The sequence below is a fragment of the Mytilus galloprovincialis genome, chromosome 14 (genome assembly GCF_965363235.1).
Source record: "Mytilus galloprovincialis chromosome 14, xbMytGall1.hap1.1, whole genome shotgun sequence".
NCBI lineage: Eukaryota > Metazoa > Mollusca > Bivalvia > Mytilida > Mytilidae > Mytilus > Mytilus galloprovincialis.
The window spans coordinates 56957354-56983738 of record NC_134851.1 but is presented as its reverse complement, the minus strand read 5'-3'; the positions used below and the strand labels follow the sequence as shown (position 1 = coordinate 56983738).

The window sequence follows — 26385 nt, the reverse complement described above, 5'->3', positions numbered from 1 at the left end:
ATAAGCTATGGATTCAAATTATTTAATGAATGGCTATTTTCTATTTTGAATTTATTGAACCATAAAACTAATTTTTGACTCTTCACATTGAATAATCTGCGAAGGGGATTATGTAAAATGTGAAGAGTCAAAAATTAGTTTTATGGTTCAATAAAATCAAAATAAATTATTGCCATTCATTATAAATAAATTCTATCAAAACTAAGGCACAAAGAACTTTTTATATAATTTATATTAACAAAAACAACATACACACATGTTGGCGTATGAATACTCAACGTCAGAGTGGGCGTGTCGCCATCAAAATTAACAACATTGAAAATAAAACTAATAATTTTAACCAATCAGAAGACAGTAAATATATATGATATGAGTTTCATTGGATAGAAATCAACCTTTAGCAAGTACATGTACAAGACTTTGATTGATTTTGGAACATTTAAATACATCAGCTAAGAGTCGACTAGCCCTTTTTGAAAGGCTAATGCTTGTATGAGTTTCATTGGATAATAGAAATCAACCTTTAGCAAGTACATGTACAAGACTTTGATTGATTTTGGAACATTTAAATACATCTCAGCTAAGAGTCGACTAGCCCTTTTTGAAAGGCTAATGCTTGTTGAGTTTCATTGGATAATAGAAATCAACCTTTAGCAAGTACATGTACAAGACTTTGATTGATTTTGGAACATTTAAATACATCTCAGCTAAGAGTCGACTAGCCCTTTTTGAAAGGCTAATGCTTGTATGAGTTTCATTGGATAGAAATCAACCTTTAGCAAGTACATGTATAAGACTTTGATTGATTTTGGAACATTTAAATACATCAGCTAAGAGTCGACTAGCCCATTTTTGAAAGGCTAATGCTTGTATGAGCTTCATTGGATAATAGAAATCAACCTTTAGCAAGTACATGTATAAGACTTTGATTGATTTTGGAACATTTAAATACATCTCAGCTAAGAGTGGACTAGCCCTTTTTGAAAGGCTAATGCTTGTTGAGTTTCATTGGATAATAGAAATCAACCTTTAGCAAGTACATGTACAAGACTTTGATTGATTTTGGAACATTTAAATACATCAGCTAAGAGTGGACTAGCCCTTTTTGAAAGGCTAATGCTTGTTGAGTTTCATTGGATAATAGAAATCAACCTTTAGCAAGTACATGTACAAGACTTTGATTGATTTTGGAACATTTAAATACATCTCAGCTAAGAGTCGACTAGCCCTTTTTGAAAGGCTAATGCTTGTATGAGTTTCATTGGATAATAGAAATCAACCTTTAGCAAGTACATGTATAAGACTTTGATTAATTTTGGAACATTGAAATACATCAACTAAGAGTGGACTAGCCCTTTTTGAAAGGCTAATGCTTGTATGAGTTTCATTGGATAATAGAAATCAACCTTTAGCAAGTACATGTATAAGACTTTGATTAATTTTGGAACATTGAAATACATCAACTAAGAGTGGACTAGCCCTTTTTGAAAGGCTAATGCTTGTATGAGTTTCATTGGATAATAGAAATCAACCTTTAGCAAGTATATGTATAAGACTTTGATTGATTTTGGAACATTTAAATACAAAATTAAAGATGATCTGACAGAATTTTAAAAAAATTTCATATTTAGCATTTTGGTCTGTTTTGTATGGTTGTTTTCTTATAAATGACAACTAAAATTTTTTGTAATTACAGACTTTCCGTAGCAATCAGTTCAACCTGAAATAGGATAACAGATTTGATTTTAATGAGATTGAAAAGAAAGATAATTCACTTAAAAAAATGACTCTACAATTTGAAAAATGCTATCATTTATAGTACAACTTGAATTTGTTTTTCCAGCTTTAGAGAAATCAGTGAAGGACTTGCACAGACAAACAGTGTCGTTAGAAAGATACCGTTTGATACTGGACGAAGAGGTTGATAAAAACTACAAACGAATTAAATCCGTCTTTGATGAAATGAGGAGCTGGTAAGATACAAATTGATGAAAATTGAGAAATTATTGACAAAATTTGACAGTATTTGTTTTGCCAAAAAAAAAAGGATTCATTTTTTTAATTTTGATAGAATTATTTGTATGCATCAGTTCCTGAAATTGTTTAAAATTTACACGTGTGATAATTATGTTATGTCGAAATAAAAACTAGGATTTTTTATAGTTCACAGAATTATTTGTTTTGTATGCATCATTTCTTGAAATTATTAGAAATTAATTTCGTGTGATAATTCCATCTCAGGCTACTTTTTATACCCCCGTTAACGGGAAGTATTATTAAACTTGGTTTTTGTCAAGCCTGCAACTTTTGTTGCAGAAAGCTCGACATAGGGATAGTGATCCGGCGGGGGCGGCTACGGCGGCGCGTTAGCTCACTTCTTAAAAGCTTTATATTTTAGAAGGTGGAAGACCTGGATGCTTCATACTTTGTATATAGATGCTTCATGTTACGAAGTTTCCGTCAGTCACATGTCCAATGTCCTTGACCTCATTTTATGGTTCAGTGACCACTTGAAAAAAAAGTTCAAATTTTTTGTAATGTTGAATTCTCTCTTATTATAAGTAATAGGATAACTATATTTGATATGTGCGTACCTTGCAAGGTCCTCATGTCAGACAGTTTTCACTTGACCTCGACCTCATTTCATGGATCAGTGAACAAGGTTAAGTTTTGGTGGTCAAGTCCATATCTCAGATACTATAAGCAATAGGACTAGTATATTCGTTGTATGGAAGGACTGTAAGGTGTACATGTCCAACTGGCAGGTGTCATCTGACCTTGACCTCATTTTCATGGTTTAGTGGTTATAGTTAAATTTTTGTGTTTTGGTCTGTTTTTCTCATACCATATGCAATAGGTCTACTATATTTGTTGTATGGAATGATTGTTAAGTGTACATGTCTAGCGGGCAGATGTCATGTGACCTTGACCTCATTTTCATGGTTCAGTGGTCAAAGTTAAGTTTTTGAGTTTTGGTCTTTTTATCTAATGCTATATGCCATAGGTCAACTATATTTGGTGTATGGAAATATTTTATGATCTTTATGTCAGTCGAGCAGATTTTATTTAACCGTGACCTCATTTTCACGGTTCATTGCACAGTGTTAAGTTTTTGTGTTTTGGTCTATTTTTCTTAAACTATAAGTAATGTGTCAACTATATATGTTGTATAGAAGCATTGTTAGCTGTACCTGTCTGCCTGGCATGGTTCATCTGACCTGGACCTCTTTTTCAAGGTTCATTGGTCTTTGTTTAGTTATCTTGGTTAATGTTGAGTTTATGTGACAGTTGTAATAAAGCTTAGCTTTATACTTAGGACTATCAACATAATATCAATGATTAGTATAGAAGGCGAGACATTTCAGCGTGTGCACTCTTGTCTCAATTTAGTAGCATATCTGCTCTTTGGTCAGTTAGTTTTTTCTTTGACATATTCCCTATTTTATTAGAATGCTCGATGTCATAATATTGTATAAGCTAACACCATACTTTTTTAAATTCTTTTTTCTTATTTTTCTATAATTTTTCTTTTTTAGTTTGAATGACAGAGAGGTTGAACTTATCCAACAAATGGACCAAGTCAAAGTTGTAGCAAGTAAGTTTGTTAGCTTAGAAAGTTTTCAATGTAACTAGAGTCTTATTGCTGTCAGTCAAATCTTGAAAATCTCTGAATTTGAGAAAGAAGTTAGTAATGTACAAAGAATCTTTTTAATTTGATTTGAAAGAGCAAAAAAACCAAAATCAATGGCCATAGTAGGATCAGCATTGTGAAATAAACGAAAAAGTGCTGCCATATTCCTTAGTTTTTTTTAACAGAAAAAAACATATGATACTTGTTGCTAAATAGTTGTCTAATATTTGCCACTGGCTGTTAAGAGATCACCAGTCCATTATAAATTTAATGTAAGTCACGTAAAAAAATAAATTAGTCAAAATTTCATATAAAATAAGAAGATGTGATATGATTGCCAAGGAGACAGCTATCAACTTAAGTTCAAAAGAAGTGTGGATGTATGCAACTATAGGCGACTGTATAGTCTACAACAATGAGAAAAATCCATACCATATAGACAGCTATCAGTGGCGGATCCAGAACTTTTCCTAAGGGGGGGCCCGCTGACTGACCTAAGGGGGGGCCCGCTCCAGTCATGCTTCAATGATTCCCTATATAATCAACCAAATTTTTCCCACGAAAGGGGGGGCCAGGGCCCCCCCCCCTGGATCCGCCTATGGCTATTCAGAACCCTGATATGAAAAGGGTGAGATATTTCAATTGATAAAACTAAAGACAAATGAGCCAGTCCATGCGAAAAGGTACAAAAACGAAAAATTTACGAAATTCTAAAAAGTGTGCATAATTATTGGTAGTAGACTTGTGATTTATAAAACACATTTACTTTCCCTCATATCATCAAGCTGTGAGCTACACGCACCTGCGAGTGTTGAGACCCCCCCCCCCCCCCCCCCTTTAGTTTTATCAAGATTTTTAGTGAATTATTTCATATATTGTAATCATTTTCAAAGTACAGTTTAAATGGCTTGATTTGCCAATTGATAATGTTAACGCCGGTAGCAGTGGGGATAAGGCTCTCGCTTACGATGCGGATATCAATGCAATCAAACCGGGCAACGGTTCGAATCCCGTGCAACTAAGGTTGATTTATATAATATTAAATAACTTAACTTAACTTAAATTTCAATTTCTAAAACACAAGATGTCATAGTTTTTGTATTTTCCCTCATGTTTTAATGTTGTCTTACTTTCTTTAAACCTGTAGAACTGACAGAAATTATTGACTTTTGTCTCTGTAGTGTCATAAATTTTTAAGTTTCTGGTCGGTAAAGCATTAGTCCGGGGAACAAATGATTTTACACTTGCTCAAATACCAAAAATTCAGATATTTCTACGTCTTTTTCTGTTTTAGTTGACAAATTCGGGATAGAATTGACAATCTTATGAATGTTTACATTAGTGTAATTTTTTTCGGATAAAATCGTTTTTCAAAAATACTATAACAAACTTTGATAACGTGTCCTGTAAAATTTACCAAAAGGACTTTTTGTACCTTTTCGCATGGACTGGCTCATATCATTTTCAAAATCACAAAAAAACAAAAAAATCGAAAATGCCAAAAAGCAATGAAATATCGAAATACTTATAAAACTTCGTATCCAACGTTATAATTTAATGCAAATATTGACATATAATTATCCCTAGCAACTAAAATTCTCCCCTTAGCAACCATATACCAATCAGCAAAAAGTCCATATTCCAAATATTTTAGCAACAATTTGATGTTTCAAATGGATTCGGCATCTATCAAAACATCTAGTTTGCAAAAAACACATCTAAAATATGTTGATTTTTTAAAAAGTTAGGGCGAAATCACTCATTTGCTATACATAGGCTTTGCTTGGCATTTTCGCCGATATCACCTATATGAGCCAGTCCATGCGAAAAGGTACAAAAACGAAAAATTTACGAAATTCTAAAAAGTGTGCATAATTATTGGTAGTAGACTTGTGATTTATAAAACACATTTACTTTCCCTTATATCATCAAGCTGTGAGCTACACGCACCTGCGAGTGTTGAGACCCCCCCCCCCCCTTTAGTTTTATCAAGATTTTTAGTGAATTATTTCATATATTGTAATCATTTTCAAAGTACAGTTTAAATGGCTTGATTTGCCAATTGATAATGTTAACGCCGGTAGCAGTGGGGATAAGGCTCTCGCTTACGATGCGGATATCAATGCAATCAAACCGGGCAACGGTTCGAATCCCGTGCAACTAAGGTTGATTTATATAATATTAAATAACTTAACTTAACTTAAATTTCAATTTCTAAAACACAAGATGTCATAGTTTTTGTATTTTCCCTCATGTTTTAATGTTGTCTTACTTTCTTTAAACCTGTAGAACTGACAGAAATTATTGACTTTTGTCTCTGTAGTGTCATAAATTTTTAAGTTTCTGGTCGGTAAAGCATTAGTCCGGGGAACAAATGATTTTACACTTGCTCAAATACCAAAAATTCAGATATTTCTACGTCTTTTTCTGTTTTAGTTGACAAATTCGGGATAGAATTGACAATCTTATGAATGTTTACATTAGTGTAATTTTTTTCGGATAAAATCGTTTTTCAAAAATACTATAACAAACTTTGATAACGTGTCCTGTAAAATTTACCAAAAGGACTTTTTGTACCTTTTCGCATGGACTGGCTCAAATGTGACATACAGCAACAAACGACAACCACTGAACTACAGGCTTCTGACTTGGGACTGACACATAAAGCATGTTGCATGATCTAATATGCTTGCTGGTGCCAAACCTTCACCCTAATATAATCGTTACTATATTTTAGGTGATGCCTTCCACATGAGACAGACTAGTGCTGTTGACCTGAAAAAGAACATAGATAGGGCTGACAGAATGGATGATAAACAGATAGCTCAACTTAGAGCTGATGTTAAGGTAATTCTTATGTTTGATAATCTATTGGCCAATGCCAGTATTTGTGTAATTGACCCAGTTATAACAGTCTGTGCTAAACTTTTTTATTGTCTGTCTGACCAAAAAAGTTCAACTGAAAAATCTAAAAATTTCTGTCTGACCGAATGTTTTGTCTGACATTTCGACCGTTAGAAATCATACACTGTTATTAGTTATTTATTTTTAGTTGTTTCCCTTAGGAGGTACATCAAATTTTCAATGACATTGGGAATCCAGAGGAAAGAGATAGCGCTCTTTATCTCTAATTATTGTGTGTAACCTTTATGTTCTTCACTCTTTTAATTTTTTGTTAAACTAAAAACTATTGATACAACAGAAAAAAACACATCAACACAGAAAAAAACCAACAAAAAAACACAAAATTTTATTTTACATTTTCAAATTGTCTAAAGTGGTTTGATGTTTTGGAAATTCTTATGATAAAATAAGCATCAAAGTTCTCTTGTTTGAAGCTAGAATTATTTATTTAATTTTTCAGCATTTTGTCAGTGAAAGAAAGATGGATGAAGATTTAAGTCGGACAACACGATTTTTGTATGATTCTGATTATCTTAAAAAAGTAAGTGGAGCGCTTGTGAGGTAAAACATCGGATGTTTGATATGATGTTGACAGCTATTAATCATCTTATGGGCTCAACATTGAACAAAACTTGTTTGGTAAAATGGTTTATAAAAGGCAAACTTCTAGGAATATTCATAACAGACAGTTCCTAATCAAATGTCAAAATTAAAAGCTACATGACTAAATGTAAAAACAATTATGTCAAGAAAACTAGCTTTATGATGAAAAAGTAAACTTGTTCTCATCCTGAAAGATAATGATACAGATACTTCTGTTTCAGAGTCTAATGCATTCTGGGTTATATTTTCAAAGATGTACATCAAAACATTGTCATATTGGTAAATGGAAACTACCTAAGTATAGAAATTCAACCAATATTGTGGCGTTTTTGTTTATTTTGGGGTATGAACAATAAAATTATCCATAGTCCATTAAATTCTGTAATGGCCAATTGTCCAGCGATCTGTTAAGGTGGTACCTAACACTTTAACTAAAATTAATTTGGCTTGTTTAATTTTCTTAAAATTTTAACAAAGTATTTACTTTGACCCTTTGACAAAAATATAAAAAATTCAAAAAATTTGAACCAACCGTTTAATCAGAAAAATTACACTGGTTATATAGCAGTTTGACAAACACTTATTTTGATCATTGAGAAGCTTAATATTCCGTTAAGAATACAACTTCATTAAAATGTTCTTCTGATTTTACAGAGTTATCTCCCTGTAGTGTTAGGTACCACCTTAATTGACTCAAAATAGAGAAGAAGATGTGTATAGGGGGAGGGTTGAGATCTCACAAACATGTTTATCCCCACCGCATTTTTGCGCCTGTCCCAAGTCGGGAGCCTCTGGCCTTTGTTAGTCTTGTATTATTTTAATTTTAGTTTCTTGTGTACAATTTGGAAATTAGTATGGCATTCATTATCACTGAACTAGTATATATTTGTTTAGGGGCCAGCTGAAGGACGCCTCCGGGTGCGGGAATTTCTTGCTACATGGAAGACCTGTTGGTGACCTTCTGCTGTTGTTTTTTTCTATGGTCGGGTTGTTGTCTCTTTGGCACATTCCCCATTTCCATTCTCAATTTTATGAATGCCAATGAGAGAGACAACTCTCCACAAGAGACCAAATGACTTACAAATTAACAACTTTAGGTCACCTTATGGCCTTCAACAATGAGCAATGCCCATACTGCATTGTCAACAATTAAAGGCCTGGAAATAACAAATTTTAAATAATTCAAACGAGAAAACTATTGCCCTTATTTATGTACAAAATAAGTAACAAAAAACAAATACTGTAAAAGCAGAAATTTTTTCAAGGAGGATTTAATTTTGTTTATTTTGTGGAAAGAATATATCCACGAAATTAAAACCTCAATGAAAAAATTTAAATACATATAATATCACCTCCATTTTAAGAAATCACGAAATTAAATCCCCATGAAATCTTATATAGAAACAAAACGACAAATATTAACTCCACAAAAATTATGTTTTTACAGTAGGTAACAAACAAAAACCACTGAATTACAGGCTCCTGACAATGTATTTATATACAATATAACAGAAGATCAATCTTTATCATTCATGAGCTTGTATTAAACACTATATTATATGTAAGTATTTTTTTTTATGAAAATTTTTATTATATACTCATTTTATTAAACATTTGCTTTTGGTTTTTGCAGGAAATATCACAGTTTGGTGAAGGTATGTATATTCATTGATTCCTTATAGAATAGTCCTAGCCATGAAAAAAGTAAAACAATTCAAACAATATCTTAACAAACAGCTTGATTCGAGAAATACAATTTAGCAAAAAAAAAATTACACATATACTATCAGTAACAACTGTTTTACAACTCCTGATGTGCTACAGGGACATAAAGAATATTGTGGGTTGAAAATGAATCTGATTTCTCAACCCTCCTAACTTAGGACAGTGGTGTTACAGCACAAGTAATCAAATTTCAACATGCACTGTTCACAGAAATTATAACAACACTGAAAAGTATGCTTTAGAAAAGAGGGACGAAAGATACCAGAGGGACATTTAAACGCAAAGGTTGAAAATAAACTGACAACGCCATGGCTAAAAAATAAAAAGACAAATAAAAAAAAAAAATAAAGACATTTTAACGTGGGGTGATCTCAGGTGCTCTGAAAGGGTAAGCAGATCCTGCTCCACATGTGGCACCCGTCGTGTTGCTCATGTAATTAAAAACCTGGCTTATTTAACGATTTTAACGGTAGTCTTATTAGATTGAACTCTGCCTATCTCTCTCATACAAAGACTTGAACTAATTTTATATTTCTCACAGTTGTTCCAGTAAAATGTACATATTCTATTCGCCGTCCGTCTGTCTCTTCTGTGGCCAGTACTGAGGAACCAGTAGCAGTGGAAACCAGTCACACAACACCTGTCTCTCATTCAGAAAGTAAGTAGAACTTCAAATGTAGTAAGAGTCCTATAGAAATGGCTGTACGTGCACAATTAGATTTTAGTAAATACTTGTAAAATGATAAATATTAAGTGTTTCTGATAATTCAGAAGTTATTGCAAGGTTTTTAGTAGTGCTAATAATGTGACTGGGTGAGTATAGCTATAATAAAATTTGGCATTTTGATAACTGAAACATAGATCTTTATGCAGATTTTTTGTAATCACAATTATTAAACTCACAGTTTTGTTAATCCATGAAAAATTGTATGCAATCAATAGCTTCTGAATTTTCAGTAATTGAATTTTTTACTTGTGCTGTACATTATTAAATATGAGTATTCTGACTTGTAGGTGAGGACCCACATCCACACGGACTGGATCGTAAAGCAACAGAAGAAGTAGCAGAACTACAACAACGACTTAAGAATTCTCTTCATGTTCAGGTACAGTAATGTCTGCTTTTCTGGGAGTATTGATTGGTTACAAGTTATTTGATTGGGTTCTTGGGTATGATATGTCTGCTGTTTTAGGAGTGGATTGGGAGTAATGATTGACAGCTAAGACAAGTTATTTGATTGGGTTATTAGGTATGATATCTCTGCTGTTTTAGGAGTTGGTTGGGAGTAATGATTGACAGCTAAGACAAGTTATTTGATTGGGTTCTTGGGTATGATATGTCTGCTGTTTTAGGAGTTGGTTGGGAGTAATGATTGACAGCTAAGACAAGTTATTTGATTGGGTTATTGTGTATGATATGTCTGCTGTTTTAGGAGTGGGTTGGGAGTAATGATTGACAGCTAAGACAAGTTATTTGATTGGGTTATTGGGTATGATATGTCTGCTGTTTTAGGAGTGGGTTGGGAGTAATGATTGACAGCTAAGACAAGTTATTTGATTGGGTTCTTGGGTATGATATGTCTGCTGTTTTAAGAGTTGGTTGGGAGTAATGATTGACAGCTAAGACAAGTTATTTGATTGGGTTATTAGGTATGATATCTCTGCTGTTTTAGGAGTGGGTTGGGAGTAATGATTGACAGCTAAGACAACTTATTTGATTGGGTTATTGGGTATGATATGTCTGCTGTTTTAGGAGTTGGTTGGGAGTAATGATTGACAGCTAAGACAAGTTATTTGATTGGGTTATTGGGTATGATATGTCTGCTGTTTTAGGAGTTGGTTGGGAGTAATGATTGACAGCTAAGACAAGTTATTTGATTGGGTTATTGGGTATGATATGTCTGCTGTTTTAGGAGTTGGTTGGGAGTAATGATTGACAGCTAAGACAAGTTATTTGATTGGGTTATTGGGTATGATATCTCTGCTGTTTTAGGAGTGGATTGGGAGTAATGATTGACAGCTAAGACAAGTTATTTGATTGGGTTATTAGGTATGATATGTCTGCTGTTTTAGGAGTGGATTGGGAGTAATGATTGACAGCTAAGACAAGTTATTTGATTGGGTTCTTGGGTATGATATGTCTGCTGTTTTAGGAGTTGGTTGGGAGTAATGATTGACAGCTAAGACAAGTTATTTGATTGGGTTATTGGGTATGATATGTCTGCTGTTTTAGGAGTGGATTGGGAGTAATGATTGACAGCTAAGACAAGTTATTTGATTGGGTTCTTGGGTATGATATGTCTGCTGTTTTAGGAGTTGGTTGGGAGTAATGATTGACAGCTAAGACAAGTTATTTGATTGGGTTATTAGGTATGATATCTCTGCTGTTTTAGGAGTGGGTTGGGAGTAATGATTGACAGCTAAGACAAGTTATTTGATTGGGTTATTGGGTATGATATGTCTGCTGTTTTAAGAGTTGGTTGGGAGTAATGATTGACAGCTAAGACAAGTTATTTGATTGGGTTATTGGGTATGATATGTCTGCTGTTTTAAGAGTTGGTTGGGAGTAATGATTGACAGCTAAGACAAGTTATTTGATTGGGTTATTAGGTATGATATCTCTGCTGTTTTAGGAGTGGGTTGGGAGTAATGATTGACAGCTAAGACAAGTTATTTGATTGGGTTATTGGGTATGATATCTCTGCTGTTTTAGGAGTTGGTTGGGAGTAATGATTGACAGCTAAGACAAGTTATTTGATTGGGTTATTAGGTATGATATCTCTGCTGTTTTAGGAGTGGGTTGGGAGTAATGATTGACAGCTAAGACAAGTTATTTGATTGGGTTATTGGGTATGATATGTCTGCTGTTTTAGGAGTTGGTTGGGAGTAATGATTGACAGCTAAGACAAGTTATTTGATTGGGTTCTTGGGTATGATATGTCTGCTGTTTTAAGAGTTGGTTGGGAGTAATGATTGACAGCTAAGACAAGTTATTTGATTGGGTTATTGGGTATGATATGTCTGCTGTTTTAAGAGTTGGTTGGGAGTAATGATTGACAGCTAAGACAAGTTATTTGATTGGGTTCTTGGGTATGATATGTCTGCTGTTTTAGGAGTTGGTTGGGAGTAATGATTGACAGCTAAGACAAGTTATTTGATTGGGTTATTAGGTATGATATGTCTGCTGTTTTAGGAGTGGATTGGGAGTAATGATTGACAGCTAAGACAAGTTATTTGATTGGGTTCTTGGGTATGATATGTCTGCTGTTTTAAGAGTTGATTGGGAGTAATGATTGACAGCTAAGACAAGTTATTTGATTGGGTTCTTGGGTATGATATGTCTGCTGTTTTAAGAGTTGATTGGGAGTAATGATTGACAGCTAAGACAAGTTATTTGATTGGGTTCTTGGGTATGATATGTCTGCTGTTTTAGGAGTTGGTTGGGAGTAATGATTGACAGCTAAGACAAGTTATTTGATTGGGTTCTTGGGTATGATATGTCTGCTGTTTTAGGAGTTGGTTGGGAGTAATGATTGACAGCTAAGACAAGTTATTTGATTGGGTTATTAGGTATGATATGTCTGCTGTTTTAGGAGTTGGTTGGGAGTAATGATTGACAGCTAAGACAAGTTATTTGATTGGTTTATTGGGTATGATATCTCTGCTGTTTTAGGAGTTGGTTGGGAGTAATGATTGACAGCTAAGACAAGTTATTTGATTGGTTTATTGGGTATGATATGTCTGCTGTTTTAGGAGTTGGTTGGGAGTAATGATTGACAGCTAAGACAAGTTATTTGATTGGTTTATTGGGTATGATATGTCTGCTGTTTTAGGAGTTGGTTGGGAGTAATGATTGACAGCTAAGACAAGTTATTTGATTGGGTTATTGGGTATGATATCTCTGCTGTTTTAGGAGTTGGTTGGGAGTAATGATTGACAGCTAAGACAAGTTATTTGATTGGGTTCTTGGGTATGATATCTCTGCTGTTTTAGGAGTTGGTTGGGAGTAATGATTGACAGCTAAGACAAGTTATTTGATTGGGTTATTGGGAATAAATGGGTGGGGAATAATACCGATTCTGGAACATTTTGAACTAAGCTTGTTGAAGACCATACCTTGACCTATAATGGTTTACTTTTATAATTGTGACTTGGATGGAGAGTTGTCTCATTGGCACTCATACCACATCTTCCTATTTAAAGTATGGTATGTTGGATTGGCAGGGTTTCAAATTTGTGTTTAACAATGTAAGGGGCAGGACCCTTTAAATTTTGTTGGAATTAAAATTATTAAAGATTTATGGGTTTACAATGCAGTACTAGTAATGAAAACACTTTTAAAACAAATTGTCATGCAAATTTTCTCTGAATTTGTTCGAATGGATTGAATTTTTTGTCTGAATGTATGGAAATGTTTGGTCTAAATTTATATACATTTCCTCTTCATCATAATCTTTTGCAGCCACAGACCTTTCGGAAAATTTTATTTAAGATCATTTTGGCCTGAAGAAAAATTGGGTTTGTGGCCAATCAAAAAGGCTGAGTTTATTTAAATGAATGCATTCCAATTATCTCTGAATTTGTCTATATGCATAAAAAAAATTCTCTGAATCTGTCTAAATACTTCAAAATTTACTCTGAATCTGTTTAGATGCATCAGTTTTCCCTGAATATGTCTGAATGCATTAAACTTTTCCTCAATCTGTCAGAACACATTGACATTAATTTTTTCTTCTTTACAGGGCTATGACAAGTCATCACCAAGACCTAGTAGCAGTCAGGATAACAGAGGTAGGGGCAACATTAATTACAAACGATAGAGAACTACTTATTAACAGGCAATACCTAGCAAACTGTAATGTTTTAAAATTATGAGAGTTAAAGAGAAATCTAAACGTTGAAAATTGTGCCAAATTATTAGAATTCTAAATGAAAAGCTGGATTCTCTCTGATGTTAACCTTTAAACTGTGCTGATCCTGATACCATTATAATATAACTCATATTAATAATCCTCAACAAAAGTACAACGCAATGTAATGTAAAATAATGTGTTTTTCTGTATAAAGGAGTAAGTTCGGTAAGGGCCATATTTGGCCCCAATTATAAAGTTCATAGTTACAAGACAATAATTGTTTTAAGTTGCCTTAAAGACATGTTAGAATGTTGAACAGAACTGTTTTTGTCAAAGTTTAATTCTAACACGTTGATTTTTACATCCAAAAAAGGTCAAGATAAGGGATTTTGGTGAAATTTACAAAATCAGCTAGATTTCAACCAAATAAAGGACCAGGAAACATAGAGCGCAGGCGTCGACAAGCTTAAGATTCAAATAAGACATGTGAAACGTCTTCACAAACATTATTTTAAAAGATCTTTGTTGTCGACGTATGCGCTCTATGTTTCCTGTCCAATAATCTATGGAAATTTACCCATTTTCATTGATTTTTTCGTGAAAAATCAATATGAGTACAACTTGTGACATCATAATGAAACGCAGAAACGTAAAATTTTCAACAAAATGGTTTATATCCTAGCTAGTCAATGTATTAGCTATAATTTATCGTGATATTGGTCGATAAATCCGAATTTGAAATTTACGCTAAAAAAGGGGCCCATTTTAGGACCTTATCGAACATACTCCTTTGTTCAAGTTATGTGATATCAGAATAAAATGATATATGTAGAAAATCAATGTACAGCTTGGGCAAGGGTTGTGTTGATTGTCGTTAGATTCAGATCTTGAGAAAAACAATGAAACTGTCTGTTGTAGATTCTAAGGACAATGTCAATACTAGTTCAGGAAAAAACATTGGAAAAATTCTTTGTTTTTATTTTCTCTTTATACGAAAAACTTGACACTTAATCCTTTTGTCTTAAATTTTCATTTGATCTTTTTTGTAATGATATTTATATAAGCTATTCTGAATATATGGGATTTTCACAGGCCAAGAGAATGTGATTTCATAAATCGATGTCATTGATGAGAAAGTAGCAGGGAAATTCCCTCTTGTTTGAAAAAATATCTATAATTATCATAGACATTTCATTACCCGTGTTGTACCAAACTGAAACAAAGTAGAATTAATCCAGTAAAAATATACATAAACAGAGACATAATTTAAATATTTTATATTATGAATCAACACCTCTTACTTTTCATATTGGTAGATATAGATTGTAGTTTGTTTATAAGGATTTGTATTAACAATTTAAAAAATATGACTTATAAATTTTTTTTTTTATGTATGGTAAATATGAAATCATGTTGTAACAAATAGACCATGTTATTTCAGGGCAGAAGAAAAATTAAGGGTCTTTAATCGACCCTGACATTTAAATGACCCTGACTTTAAACTGATAATTTGTTTTTCAGAAAATCCACAGAACCAACGAAGACAAGACCAAAGACAATATGGTGGACCAAGACCACAGTCAGGGCAGAGAGGTCGAGGTGGCTATGGTTACAGAGGAGGAAGAGGTCGAGGAGGAGAAGGAGGCTACAGAGGTAGAGGTCGAGGAGGAGGAGGAGAAGGTCGTCCTAGAAGTCCAAGGAAAGACTACCCACAAGAAGGAAGGGGAACTAACTCTAGTGTCAATTCTAGTCTTTAACTTTTTTCAGCAACAGTATTAAACTGCTGATTACAGAAACAATGTTTATTGAAATGAAAAGTTTATAGATTCTTGTTAAAATGTGATAAAAAAAATTGTAAAAAAATATATATATTGCACACCTTGTAGTCAAAATACAGTTATTTATTCATTCTATTTTTAAAAATTTATCGTAGAAAGTTGCCGGGTGAAATTGTTTTTTTTTTTGTTATAACTATTTTTCTGAGTAACAACGAAATTCCTGACAATAACAGGATGATGTTTAATGTAATAAACTGTGGGTTTTTGTTTAGTTGTAGAACCTATGAAAAGATAAAAATCACAGGAAATATTTTTGTTGCTTAGTATACTGTGATCATTCATTAGTTTTGTTTTCATTGTTGGTAACTCACAGATGTTTCGATGTCACTCACGTTTAAATACAATGTTGTTTTTTTTATTCTTCTGCGTGTCATAGACATAATAATGTTCAATTAAGAGACCCAATTAAATATTTTGAAAAATAAAATTTTTGACTGGCTTTTCTTTCATCTTAAGTTTGAAATTCAGGTTATTAGGAAAAATGCTAGAGCTTAATTATGAACTAGTGCTAAAAGCTTAAATTTAAACTAGTGCTAGTAGGTTTCATGTAAAATAGTGTTTGGTGGTAGAAACTGAACAAGTGCTAGGATGTTAAATTTGAACTAGTGCTAGGAGGTAAAATTTGAACTAGTGCTAGGAGGTTAAATTTAAACTAGTGCTAGGAGGTTAAATTTGAACTAGTGCTAGGAGGTAAAATTTGAACTAGTGCTAGGATGTTAAATTTGAACTAGTGCTAGGAGGTTAAATTTGAACTAGTGCTAGGAGGTCAAATCTGAACAAGTGCTAGGATATTAAATTTGAACTAGTGCTAGGGAGGTAAAATTTGAACTAGTGCTTGGAGGTTATATGTGAACAAGTGCTAAGAGGTTAAATTCAATTTAATTCCTCTTTCAAAATATTAACTGTCTTATAAAAAAAATGTCCTTTTTTGAAAATTTAATATGTGAGTTACTGCAGTAAATCACTACCAGATTTCAAAGTTTATTGATGAGTTGAACCTTTCATAACTTGATTGTTTCTGACATCATACATTTACATCTATATTTTATATCCACTTCACAATCTTGTCATTGCAGTCCTCAATATTCTTCTGTCCTCAAGTAGTTAGACGTAGAATGTTTAATAATTTGATATGCAGATTTCCTTAATGTTTATTTTTAGAATTCACAAATTTACTGTTAAAAACCCTTTACTCATTTCCTGGAAATAAGAGACGTTGAAGTTTATGCAAATTTCATGTTAAAAAAAGAAAACCAGAAAAATACCTGTTCATTGCAGCTGAATTTAGTGTGTCCAAAGCATTATTCCGAAATAACATTCATTAAGAATGTTTAATTCCAAAAATTTGAAAGTTGAGGATATATGAATATGAATATATGAGAAGCCTATAGGGAATAGCTAGATCAACATAATGTTAAATTTGCCTGAGGGAGATTAAAAATTAGTTTATTGAAAATTTATCAATAGATAATCTAAGAAAATTGTTAGATTGTGTTTGTACTGACGCACTGACTACTGAGTGAAATTTGGCCATATGGTTTCAGAAAAACTTAACAATAGAGAATTGAAGAAAAAATTGTTATAGATTGTGTCATTACTGATGCACTGACTACCAAGTCAAATTAGGCCATATGGTTTCAGAAAAACTTATCAATAGAGAATTGAAGAAAAAATTGTTATAGATTGTGTCATTACTGATGCACTGACTACCAAGTCAAATTAGGCCATATGGTTTCAGAAAAACTTATCAATAGAGAATTGAAGAAAAAATTGTTAGATTATGTCATTTCTGACACACTGACTACTGAGTCAAATTAGGCCATACGCTAATGTGTTTTTATTTGTGTTCATAAAATGGTTGTAAATCTATAAAAAAGGTCCATAATCTCAGTGATGACCAAGGCATATTATTGTAAAGTCTTATTACTGCTATAAATAAAGGAAAATGATAAAAAAAAGTTGCTATAAAAAAAATCTGCAAAGTGCACAAGACAGATCTTTAAGATTTTCAATTTAACATCATATTTTCTATGTTTTATTTTTTCTGGCAAAATCAATATAACTTTTCAAGAACAGGCACATTTAGATTTTCATGGTTATTGTCTCCCCTTTTTCATGACACCTTATTTTTAGCATGATATTGTATTTATTTAGATGCTTGAATGTATGCATGTTAATCTTTTAATCAGGTATTACCTATCTAGTCTATATGTTTAAACAGTAAATTTTCCTGAAATATTTCATTTTGTTCATAAGGGTCTGGATAGGGGATTACAGAATAAAGAATGAAGGACAGAATAAAAGGGCCTGAAATAGAAAGAATAAAAAATAAAAGGCCAAAAATTCAGAGAAAAATGCATGGGATGCTGAAATATAAAAATAGTGAAAAATCACATAGAAAATAGATAAAAAATAAAGAATTGAAGAATTCCAATCCAGACCCTTGTACAGGCTTGTTAAGATTATTCTTGTTGCTTGTTATATATATTTCTATACGACCATTTAAAATGTCAACTGTATTTTCATTGTCTTGTTCATCAAAGTCTACTAGTCTATTTGTGTGAAAAATATTTTCCTAGATTTTTATTTACCCTTGAAAATTACCTTATTTTATAGTACTGTCTATAAAAATTCTTGTCTTATATTTTTTTTTAAACTTTTTTCACAATATGGAAAATGAATAAAATGAAAAAGGGGGAAGGGGGAGTGAAAATATCTATTATGTTATTGCATGAAATTTTTATGAAGATAGAATGCACAAGAATTGTTAAATTGTAATATTTACTGCATGTAATTTTTATCTATAAGGCCACAACATTTTATCTAGTAGTTCTGAAAGTATCTGTTTTGATCCAGACTATTGCACATCAATATTTTCCATACAATTTTTTATCAGATATGCATCAACAGAAATATCAAAATTCCAGCATTTAAGAAATTAAGTCATTTTTGATTATTTTGCACAAGTCGCTTTTTCATCTTTTATTTAATAAACTGAAATATCAACTAATAAAAAAAAAACACCCAAAAAAAAACATGACACTAAATTATTTTCAAATTGCAACAGTTCATATCATTTTGATTTTGATGTTATTTGTTATTTAGCATCTTTTGTGAAAGGCATGTTAAAAAAATACATATTCAAAGTTTTGATAGATATAATAATAAATAGAATTGAAATGTATTAATACAAAAATTGTGACAATTAATCAATATGTTCGAAAAAGAGACCAAGAAGAGAAATTTTAAGTTTAATAAGAAATATGGATATTGTTAATTAAAATTAATTATCGGCTTGAACTTATGAAAGTTAACCATCGTTCTGGTGCATGCTTTGTTAGAACTTTGATACTTTTTTATGAGTAGTCTTAAAAACTAGAAATGAAATTGTTGTGGCCTAAAGCATGTTTTCCCCTGTTCTGTTGTTATTGTTGAACTTATTTATATATAATTAGATGTTTACTTATACACATATATGTTTTAAACAGGGTTGGGAACAGGACATAGTGCCAAAGCATAAAAGGGGTCCTCTAAAAATGAAAGAATAAATTCTAAAGACAACTCAAGTATTATAGCCAGGTGTTTTAATCATGATTAATAGGATTAATCACAATTAAAAAACAGCTCATCTTAATGGTAAATAATGATTTTCTTGTTGCCCATCTTCAAATTTATGTATATTCTTCCTTAACATTTACATTTTTCTATGAAATTACCAAACCAATTGTGATTTTTGTCCTGTTTTACTAGACCTTGTTTACTAGGGTCTTGTTTTAGGGCCCAAAACCTCTAAAGCAAGGCCCTTTCGAAATTATATTCTACGCTTGTTGATTATATAGTCAGTATTCATGTAAATAAAGTTGTTCATGATGATTTTCATGAGCTTATGAAAGAAAAAGATCCTTCCGTTGTAATTTTAGTCTTTATTTGGGGTCTTTGTTTTAGGATCTAAAATCTATAAAACAAGGCTCTGTCAAATTATATTCTATGCTTGTTGATTATATATTCAGTATTCTTGTACATAAAGTTGTTATCAATATACACATATTATTTTGTGCAATGTATTTTAGGGCTACTTTCATGTGTCAAATTCTGTTTACCTCCTTTAAATGTTGATTATTTTTATGGTTAATTAATATAATTTTTCCTACATAGTGACTGCTTTTAGAAGTACTTGAGAAGTTTGGTGTTATAAAGTGTTTTTCTGATTTCAATGCTTGAATTTTCCTACATTTCATTACATATTACAATTCAAAGAAAATAAGGAGATTATTTTTTTTTCTACAGAAAAATTAAAGCAATGCTGCATATATATAAATTGTTCATTGAAGATTTATTGAATAGGAAATTCCTTAACTTTGTAATATTTGTGTTATAAATGTGATTTGGAATCTTCTGACCTGAATTTTTTAAAACAAGCGTCAAGTTTGAATGTATAGGGAAAAAAAGGGAAAAGAATCAATTAAACTTTGATTTACACATAATTTAAAAATGCTATTGAAAGTTATAGATAAGAACATGTGAATGATTGTGGCAATTCGCCGTTTCAGAATCTAATGCATCCTGGGTAATATTTTCAAAAGCTTACACCAAAGCGTTTTGATTGGTTTAAAACGTTATAAACAATGGAAATTCAACCAATGACGTAACGTTATTTTCACTTTGGGGTACGAACAATGAAATTACCCATGATGCTTTAGATTCTGAAACGGCCAATTTGTTACAAGGATAAGCTTGAATTGGTAAGAATAGTCTCTTTTCATGTTTTTTTAATTTTCCATAGCATATTGTATTATCTCATGTTTACAAAAGAAAGTACAGAAATCAACCTTTTTTCCATAACTTTTTATTAACTTTGCATTATATATTTAATAATTTCTTTTCTTAAGTTGTTACTTTGAATTTCTTTCACAAATATCAGTAGTTGTTGACATATGTTAATTTGTGAAGGATAATATGTTACTAAATGAATATCTGTTTAATTCTGTAAGAAAAATAGGTAATGAGTACTATAGCAATGTTGATCTATTACCAGATAATAAATTGTCAATGGTATTTTTAAATGTACTGTAAAAGTTGGCCAGTTATTATTCTATGTAAATATGAGGTAAAAAGGATAGTTCTTTACAAAGTTGTTAACAAAAAGTTATATTTTAATTACTTTCAGACAAATCACACAATATTTTAACCTTATTTCCGCTGATTTAATTTACTACTGGAACCGACCATGCCTTGCATAGGAGATTGAATTTAAATAGAAGTGTATTTTTTAAACATTTTTTGTTTTCCTTTTAAAAGCAAATTTCAATTTTTGTCTAGAGAAACATCTTGAAAATAACTCACTAAATTGTTGAGAGGAAAGAAACATTAGTATAATGCTTTTATTCTCTCAATTTTGAGGGTGATGAATTAAAGTTTATTTTATAATGAAAACATTTTACAGCTTTTCTAGAAAAGCATGAAAAACAAAACATTGATCAACTTGCTTGCTATGATTCCTTGGTTGTTTGCAAACAATAGATAGACCAAGTTTCAGTCTGTTTTTATGTATACTGGGATTTGATTGGACAAGAAGAATTGACATGAAATGAATTTAGTGTTTATTGTCCAATCATATTTCAGTAAATAGTAAACAGACTGAAATAGACTACCTACCTTTTGTTTACAAACATCAAAACCAATATTGCAAGCAAGTTAATCAATGGTTTGCTTTGCATGCTTTTATAGAAGAGCTGTAATGGATCTAGAAAGAATTTTTCTGTCATAGAAATTTTATAGTATTTAACGTTAAAATGCTTGAAATTTTAATATAAGACAATTGAAAAAAATCTTTACAAGGGGGAATTAACTTATGTTAAATTTCTGTTGTGGAAGAAGAAAATGATTATTTTGTGAATTGTCTGGAAGTGTCTCTACTTAATCAGGTCATTATGTGCCAACAAAAACTGTGATTTAATTTAAATATATTTATTCTGAAACTACTGTTGTGTCTAAATATGTTACTGTAAAATCAATAATTTCTGAATATACAGTTTGCCTTTAAATGCTATAAATAGAAATATTCTTAGATTCTCACACATCAAGTCCATCATTTACTACATGCCTTAAATTGTTTCATACATCTCAAGATTACAGCAGATCTAACTGAGATTCTTACTCATCAAGGCCATCATTTACTTTATGCCTTTATTTCCTATACATCTCAAGATTTAAGCAAGTTACATAAGATCTATCTAAATGTGAACAAAGAACAACAAAGTTAAATACGCTTGCTTACGTAGTTGACCATGAAATATATATTACAGTTTATTAGTTATTGTGTTGTCAGAAGTGGCTTTCACGATTCAAACCAATGTATGCAGACTGTGGCAAAACCACCAAATTAAATATCCACGAACAAGTTATCCACAAAAATTGGTATCCACGAAAATAAATGAATCCACAGTAATACATAGACATTACCTTTTTTGAGACCAGGAAATATTAAAATTTATGCATAATAGTGGCAGCATTAATTTTTTTTTTTTTAAATTGTTAACTTGGACGAGTTGAGAATCAAGAATACTTTTATTGAGGCCTCATTTTAAATTTTGTTATGATTGTAGATACTATTTCTGTACTAAAATATGTAGTACTGGAAATTTACTTTTAATATTTATTACTATCTCTTTACTTTAAAATTATTGTTATATTAAGGTTCTTGTATTTTACTGTACTTGATTTGTACTAAATATTTTGGTACAGAAATTATACAATATTCCATGTTTGAAAATCATTATTTAAAAAAAAATTTGAAATAGAAAAACTTTCAAAATGCTGAAAATGTAACTATAGTAACCCAAAATCTGTAGCACCTAAATTTCAAGTACAAATCAAGTACTGTAAAATACAGGTACCTAAATATTACAATAATTTTAAAGTAACAAAATAGTACTGAATATTAAAAGTAGATTTCCAGTACTACAGATTTTTAGTACAGAAATAGTACCTATGCAAAAGTAGCTGTGTACTTGGGAATAATTATACTACATGGTGTTGTATTATTCGTTGGCCTTATTAGGTCATAATTGTTGAATAGATAACAAGGACAGAAAAAATATGACAGGACTGTTAAAAATACATGTATTCTAAAAAAAATTCTGACATCTTGTTCTACATGAGTTTATATGTTTGTTCAAAGGAGAGCATGAAATTAAAGGATGTTTTATTTATCATTTCAAACAAACTTTTCATTACAAGATATGAGCTGCGTCGGATAGAAATTGACCTTATGCAAGTGCATGTACTCATATCTAAGACTTTGATCGATTTTGGAATAACTAAGATATAAAAGCTGCATTTTGGTCCGTTTAAAAGGGTTGTCTTCTTATGAAAACCTACTTTTGAACAATAACAGACTTTCCGTAGAAATGATTATAACCCAAAATAGGTTAACAGCGGTATTGATTTTCGTTTGCATAAGGTCGATTTCTATCCGACACAGCTCATATATTAAAATATTGTCTTTCATTTGATGAAAATAAAACTTTTTGAATTCAACCAATTTTTGGGGACTGTCTTAAAAAACAATATTTATTGTGCTAAATTTTCTATTTGTGTATTATTTGTTGTCATAGTTGCCAGTTTATAAAGTTAAAGTACTTTATGTTATTATATTTTTCTACATTCTACCAAAAATATTTTAAGATCTCAAAATTGACTTATTTAATTTTTGTTCAAGTAATTGTTTGTCTACACGGTATGATTTTGTTTCAATTTATTCATGTGCACCTGCTTTCAACTAAAATTTCACCATGTGAACTCTTCAAATCAGATGTCATTTGGGTAATCTAATGGAAAAATCATATTTTGTGTACATACAATGTAATACTAAGATATTCCTGTGGGACGTTATGAAGTCAGATAAGAAATCAACCCCTGAAAGCGCACCTTAAGGCATCACTGACAAATCTTTTTATCAGATTTTAGAAATTATAATTTATGATCAATTTCCAAAAAGATTTAATGATTTTTAAGCTGATTTTTCAATTTCAAAATCTTGTAAATATGTCTTTCATTGGTGTAAATTTTGTTCAAAGCACGAAAAAGATCCTCAGAAACGTTGAATTTATTTCTCCTTCACAAATTGAATAGTTTAGTATAAATTTTCAAGTGTATCATGTAGTAGTTTAATGGAGCAGTATTTTCACTTAAAGGAGCAGTGGTGGTAAAATATCTCAGTTTCTGAGGATGGGAAACATATATTATGTTGTGTCCTTTTATATGTTATTCAAGGTGTATTTGTTAATATGCTGAATAAACCGTTTCTCTTGATTGTTTTCCAAATGTTAATGTTGACTAGAATTTTTGATGTGTCATCACAAGTTTATTTAAGCTTAATTTCAATTAGATTTAAAAAAAAAAGTTATTGTGGTTCTATTTAATTTTGAAAAGTTGTGAATTTTACCTCTGTGTTTTAGTTTTTAAAAATCTTTAAGGAGTTACCTCCCCTCAGTCAATTGATTAAGGGAGGTACTTGGTTTTAAGAATAGGGAGTATAAGCCTAAAACTACAGAAAAAGTGCCAACAAAATAACTAAGAACAGGAAATAGAGGGTGGAGGGGAGATATAGAATAATGGGTAAATACTACAGAAAAATGGGTCAGCAAAATAGAAAATAGGGGGAAAAAAAGAAAAAAAAAGAATAATGGGGTTCTAAAATATACAGAATACAGAAAAATTACCTTAAACAGGAATTTATGAATAAATGACCTCCAATTTAGATCCTCTAATAGTGGAGGGCAAAATCTATCAAATAATTACACAAGTAATGTGCAACCACGCCATCATCAAAAGTTTTATGCATAAATCATAATTTTCATATATATTAATATCATTTTATAACATGTTTGAAACAATGAAAGTTATTTGTTATAATTAGATTGTCACAAATTATCTTATTGTCAAGATAAAAAAAAATCTGTATAAAAATACATCATCTTGGTCTGCTCTATAAATCTGTATGTTGACAGTACTTTTTTGTAATATTTATAAATTGTCCACCATGACCTATATTTAATGCATGAGTGAATTCAAGCTAAAATTTGGTATGGCATTGTTACCTACTGTTGATTTTTGTCATGTGCTTAGTTTGATCAGGGAAGCGGAGAACATACACAAGCATCAATCATTTCATTGTATTTAAAATTAAAAAAAAAAAGAGAATACATACATACATATCAATGTGTTTTGTTATCTTATATCCCAACTCGACCGACCAAGGAAAAAAAATATCAAGTTTCAGGTTACATATCAGAGAATGTAAGGATCAATGTTACTAAAACTCAGATCCTGTCTCATGCATTGCTCTTCTGTATTTGGTGTATAAGACCTTTTTGGATCCTCGTTGTACTATATATGGTGTAAAAGACCTTTTGGGATCCTCTGGCTTTGTTATAATGATACATGACTTCACAAATTTGAAGGCTGATATTTCATTGGCTGATGTAATAATTACTACAACAGAAAGCAGAACAGAGCTATCAGGTCCATAACCCCTAGTTTTTGGTGGGGTTTGTATTGCTCAGTTTTTTTATGTTGTGTTTTATAGATATAAGAAGATGTGTTATAAGTGCCAATGAGACAACTCTCAATCCAAGTCACAATTTGTAAAAGTAAACCATAATAAGTCAAAGTACAGTCTTCAACACAGAGCCTTGGCTCACACCCAACAGCAAGCTATAAAGGGCCCCAAAAATGACTATTGTAAAACCATTCAAACAGGTAAACCTCAGCAACAAACGACAACCACTGAATATATCAGGTTCCTGACTTAGGAAAGTTACAAACAATTGCAGTGGGTTTAAATGTTCTAATAGGTACCAACCTTCACCCTTACCTGAAACAACAGTGTAACATCACAACATTGAAAGACACAATGTAAATACAAAATATATAGAAAAATAGGATGAGATGTTTTAAAATGATATTAAAATGTTTCGTAACCTGTTGTTAGTCTTGATCTTTTTCCTTTTTTGGCCATGGCTTTTTGGAAAGATTAGAACTTGTTCTAAATCTTTACTTAGGCACCGGCCTCCCTAACAACAGGACAGGTTAGCTTCTGTTACAAAATGTATTCACACTGAAATATAGTTCCCTATGGTTCTCATGTATGTGCACATAATACAAATATAAACTGAAAAAACTGGGTATATTATTGGAGCAGTTCATTCAAGAAAACATGTCATTAAGGTGTGTTGATGTACAGGCTTTTTTAAAAATATTTTGATTAGGTAAGTGGGTATTGATTCAACTAGTATGATTGACAACTGTCATTATCACTAAACAATCAGAGACAAGGTGAACCTTTAATTAAAATGTCCCACCTCCTAAACTGCCAATCAAATTGACCACATTACCTATCAACCTCAGTCTTACATAATTATACAGACCAATCAGTATACATCTAATTCTCAATACACAAGTATTTGACCTCAAAATTGAATACACAAATGTGTATATTAGATGTTTGATATTTATAAGGATGATAGATTTATTTATTGCCAATTACTTTTGATCTACATTACATAAAGTGATTCTGTAAATTATATCTGAAAGATAAATGATTAATGGATTAACAAGATCTTTAAAAAAATTGAAATATGAATATAAATATATAAAAGGTATTCAAGTAAGGCCTATAATTTACTTGATAAATTTCCAATAATCATCTGTAATTAATCAGCAATTTAGATTAGTTCACTTTTTTTTTATCAGGAATTGGCTTGAAACAGTTTTAAAATTTTAAAACTTTTAATTATAACAAACCATTGTTTATTAGTTTATTCCCCAT

At 31.4% G+C, this 26385-nt stretch overlaps 1 protein-coding gene across 4 annotated transcripts in view; it reads left to right on the top strand.

Annotated features, from left to right (window-relative positions):
* LOC143059048 (spermatogenesis-associated serine-rich protein 2-like) overlaps positions 1-24776 on the top strand; it is a 53030-nt gene extending 28254 nt beyond the window's left edge. The window contains exons 7-16 of one of the 4 annotated variants that reach the window (XR_012973359.1): positions 1844-1973; positions 3537-3595; positions 6369-6478; positions 6996-7076; positions 8772-8793; positions 9405-9521; positions 9878-9969; positions 13606-13654; positions 15238-16169; positions 16371-24776. Coding sequence is in view for 2 of the 4 variants with exons in the window: in XM_076232520.1 (XP_076088635.1) it covers positions 1844-1973; positions 3537-3595; positions 6369-6478; positions 6996-7076; positions 8772-8793; positions 9405-9521; positions 9878-9969; positions 13606-13654; positions 15238-15473 (896 nt within the window). In the remaining 2 variants the exon portion in view is untranslated. Of the gene's footprint in view, positions 1-1843; positions 1974-3536; positions 3596-6368; positions 6479-6995; positions 7077-8771; positions 8794-9404; positions 9522-9877; positions 9970-13605; positions 13655-15237 lie in introns of all 4 variants that reach the window. The other 3 variants (XR_012973358.1, XM_076232521.1, XM_076232520.1) reach the window with 3 other exon arrangements.
* Positions 24777-26385: the final 1609 nt, after the last annotated feature.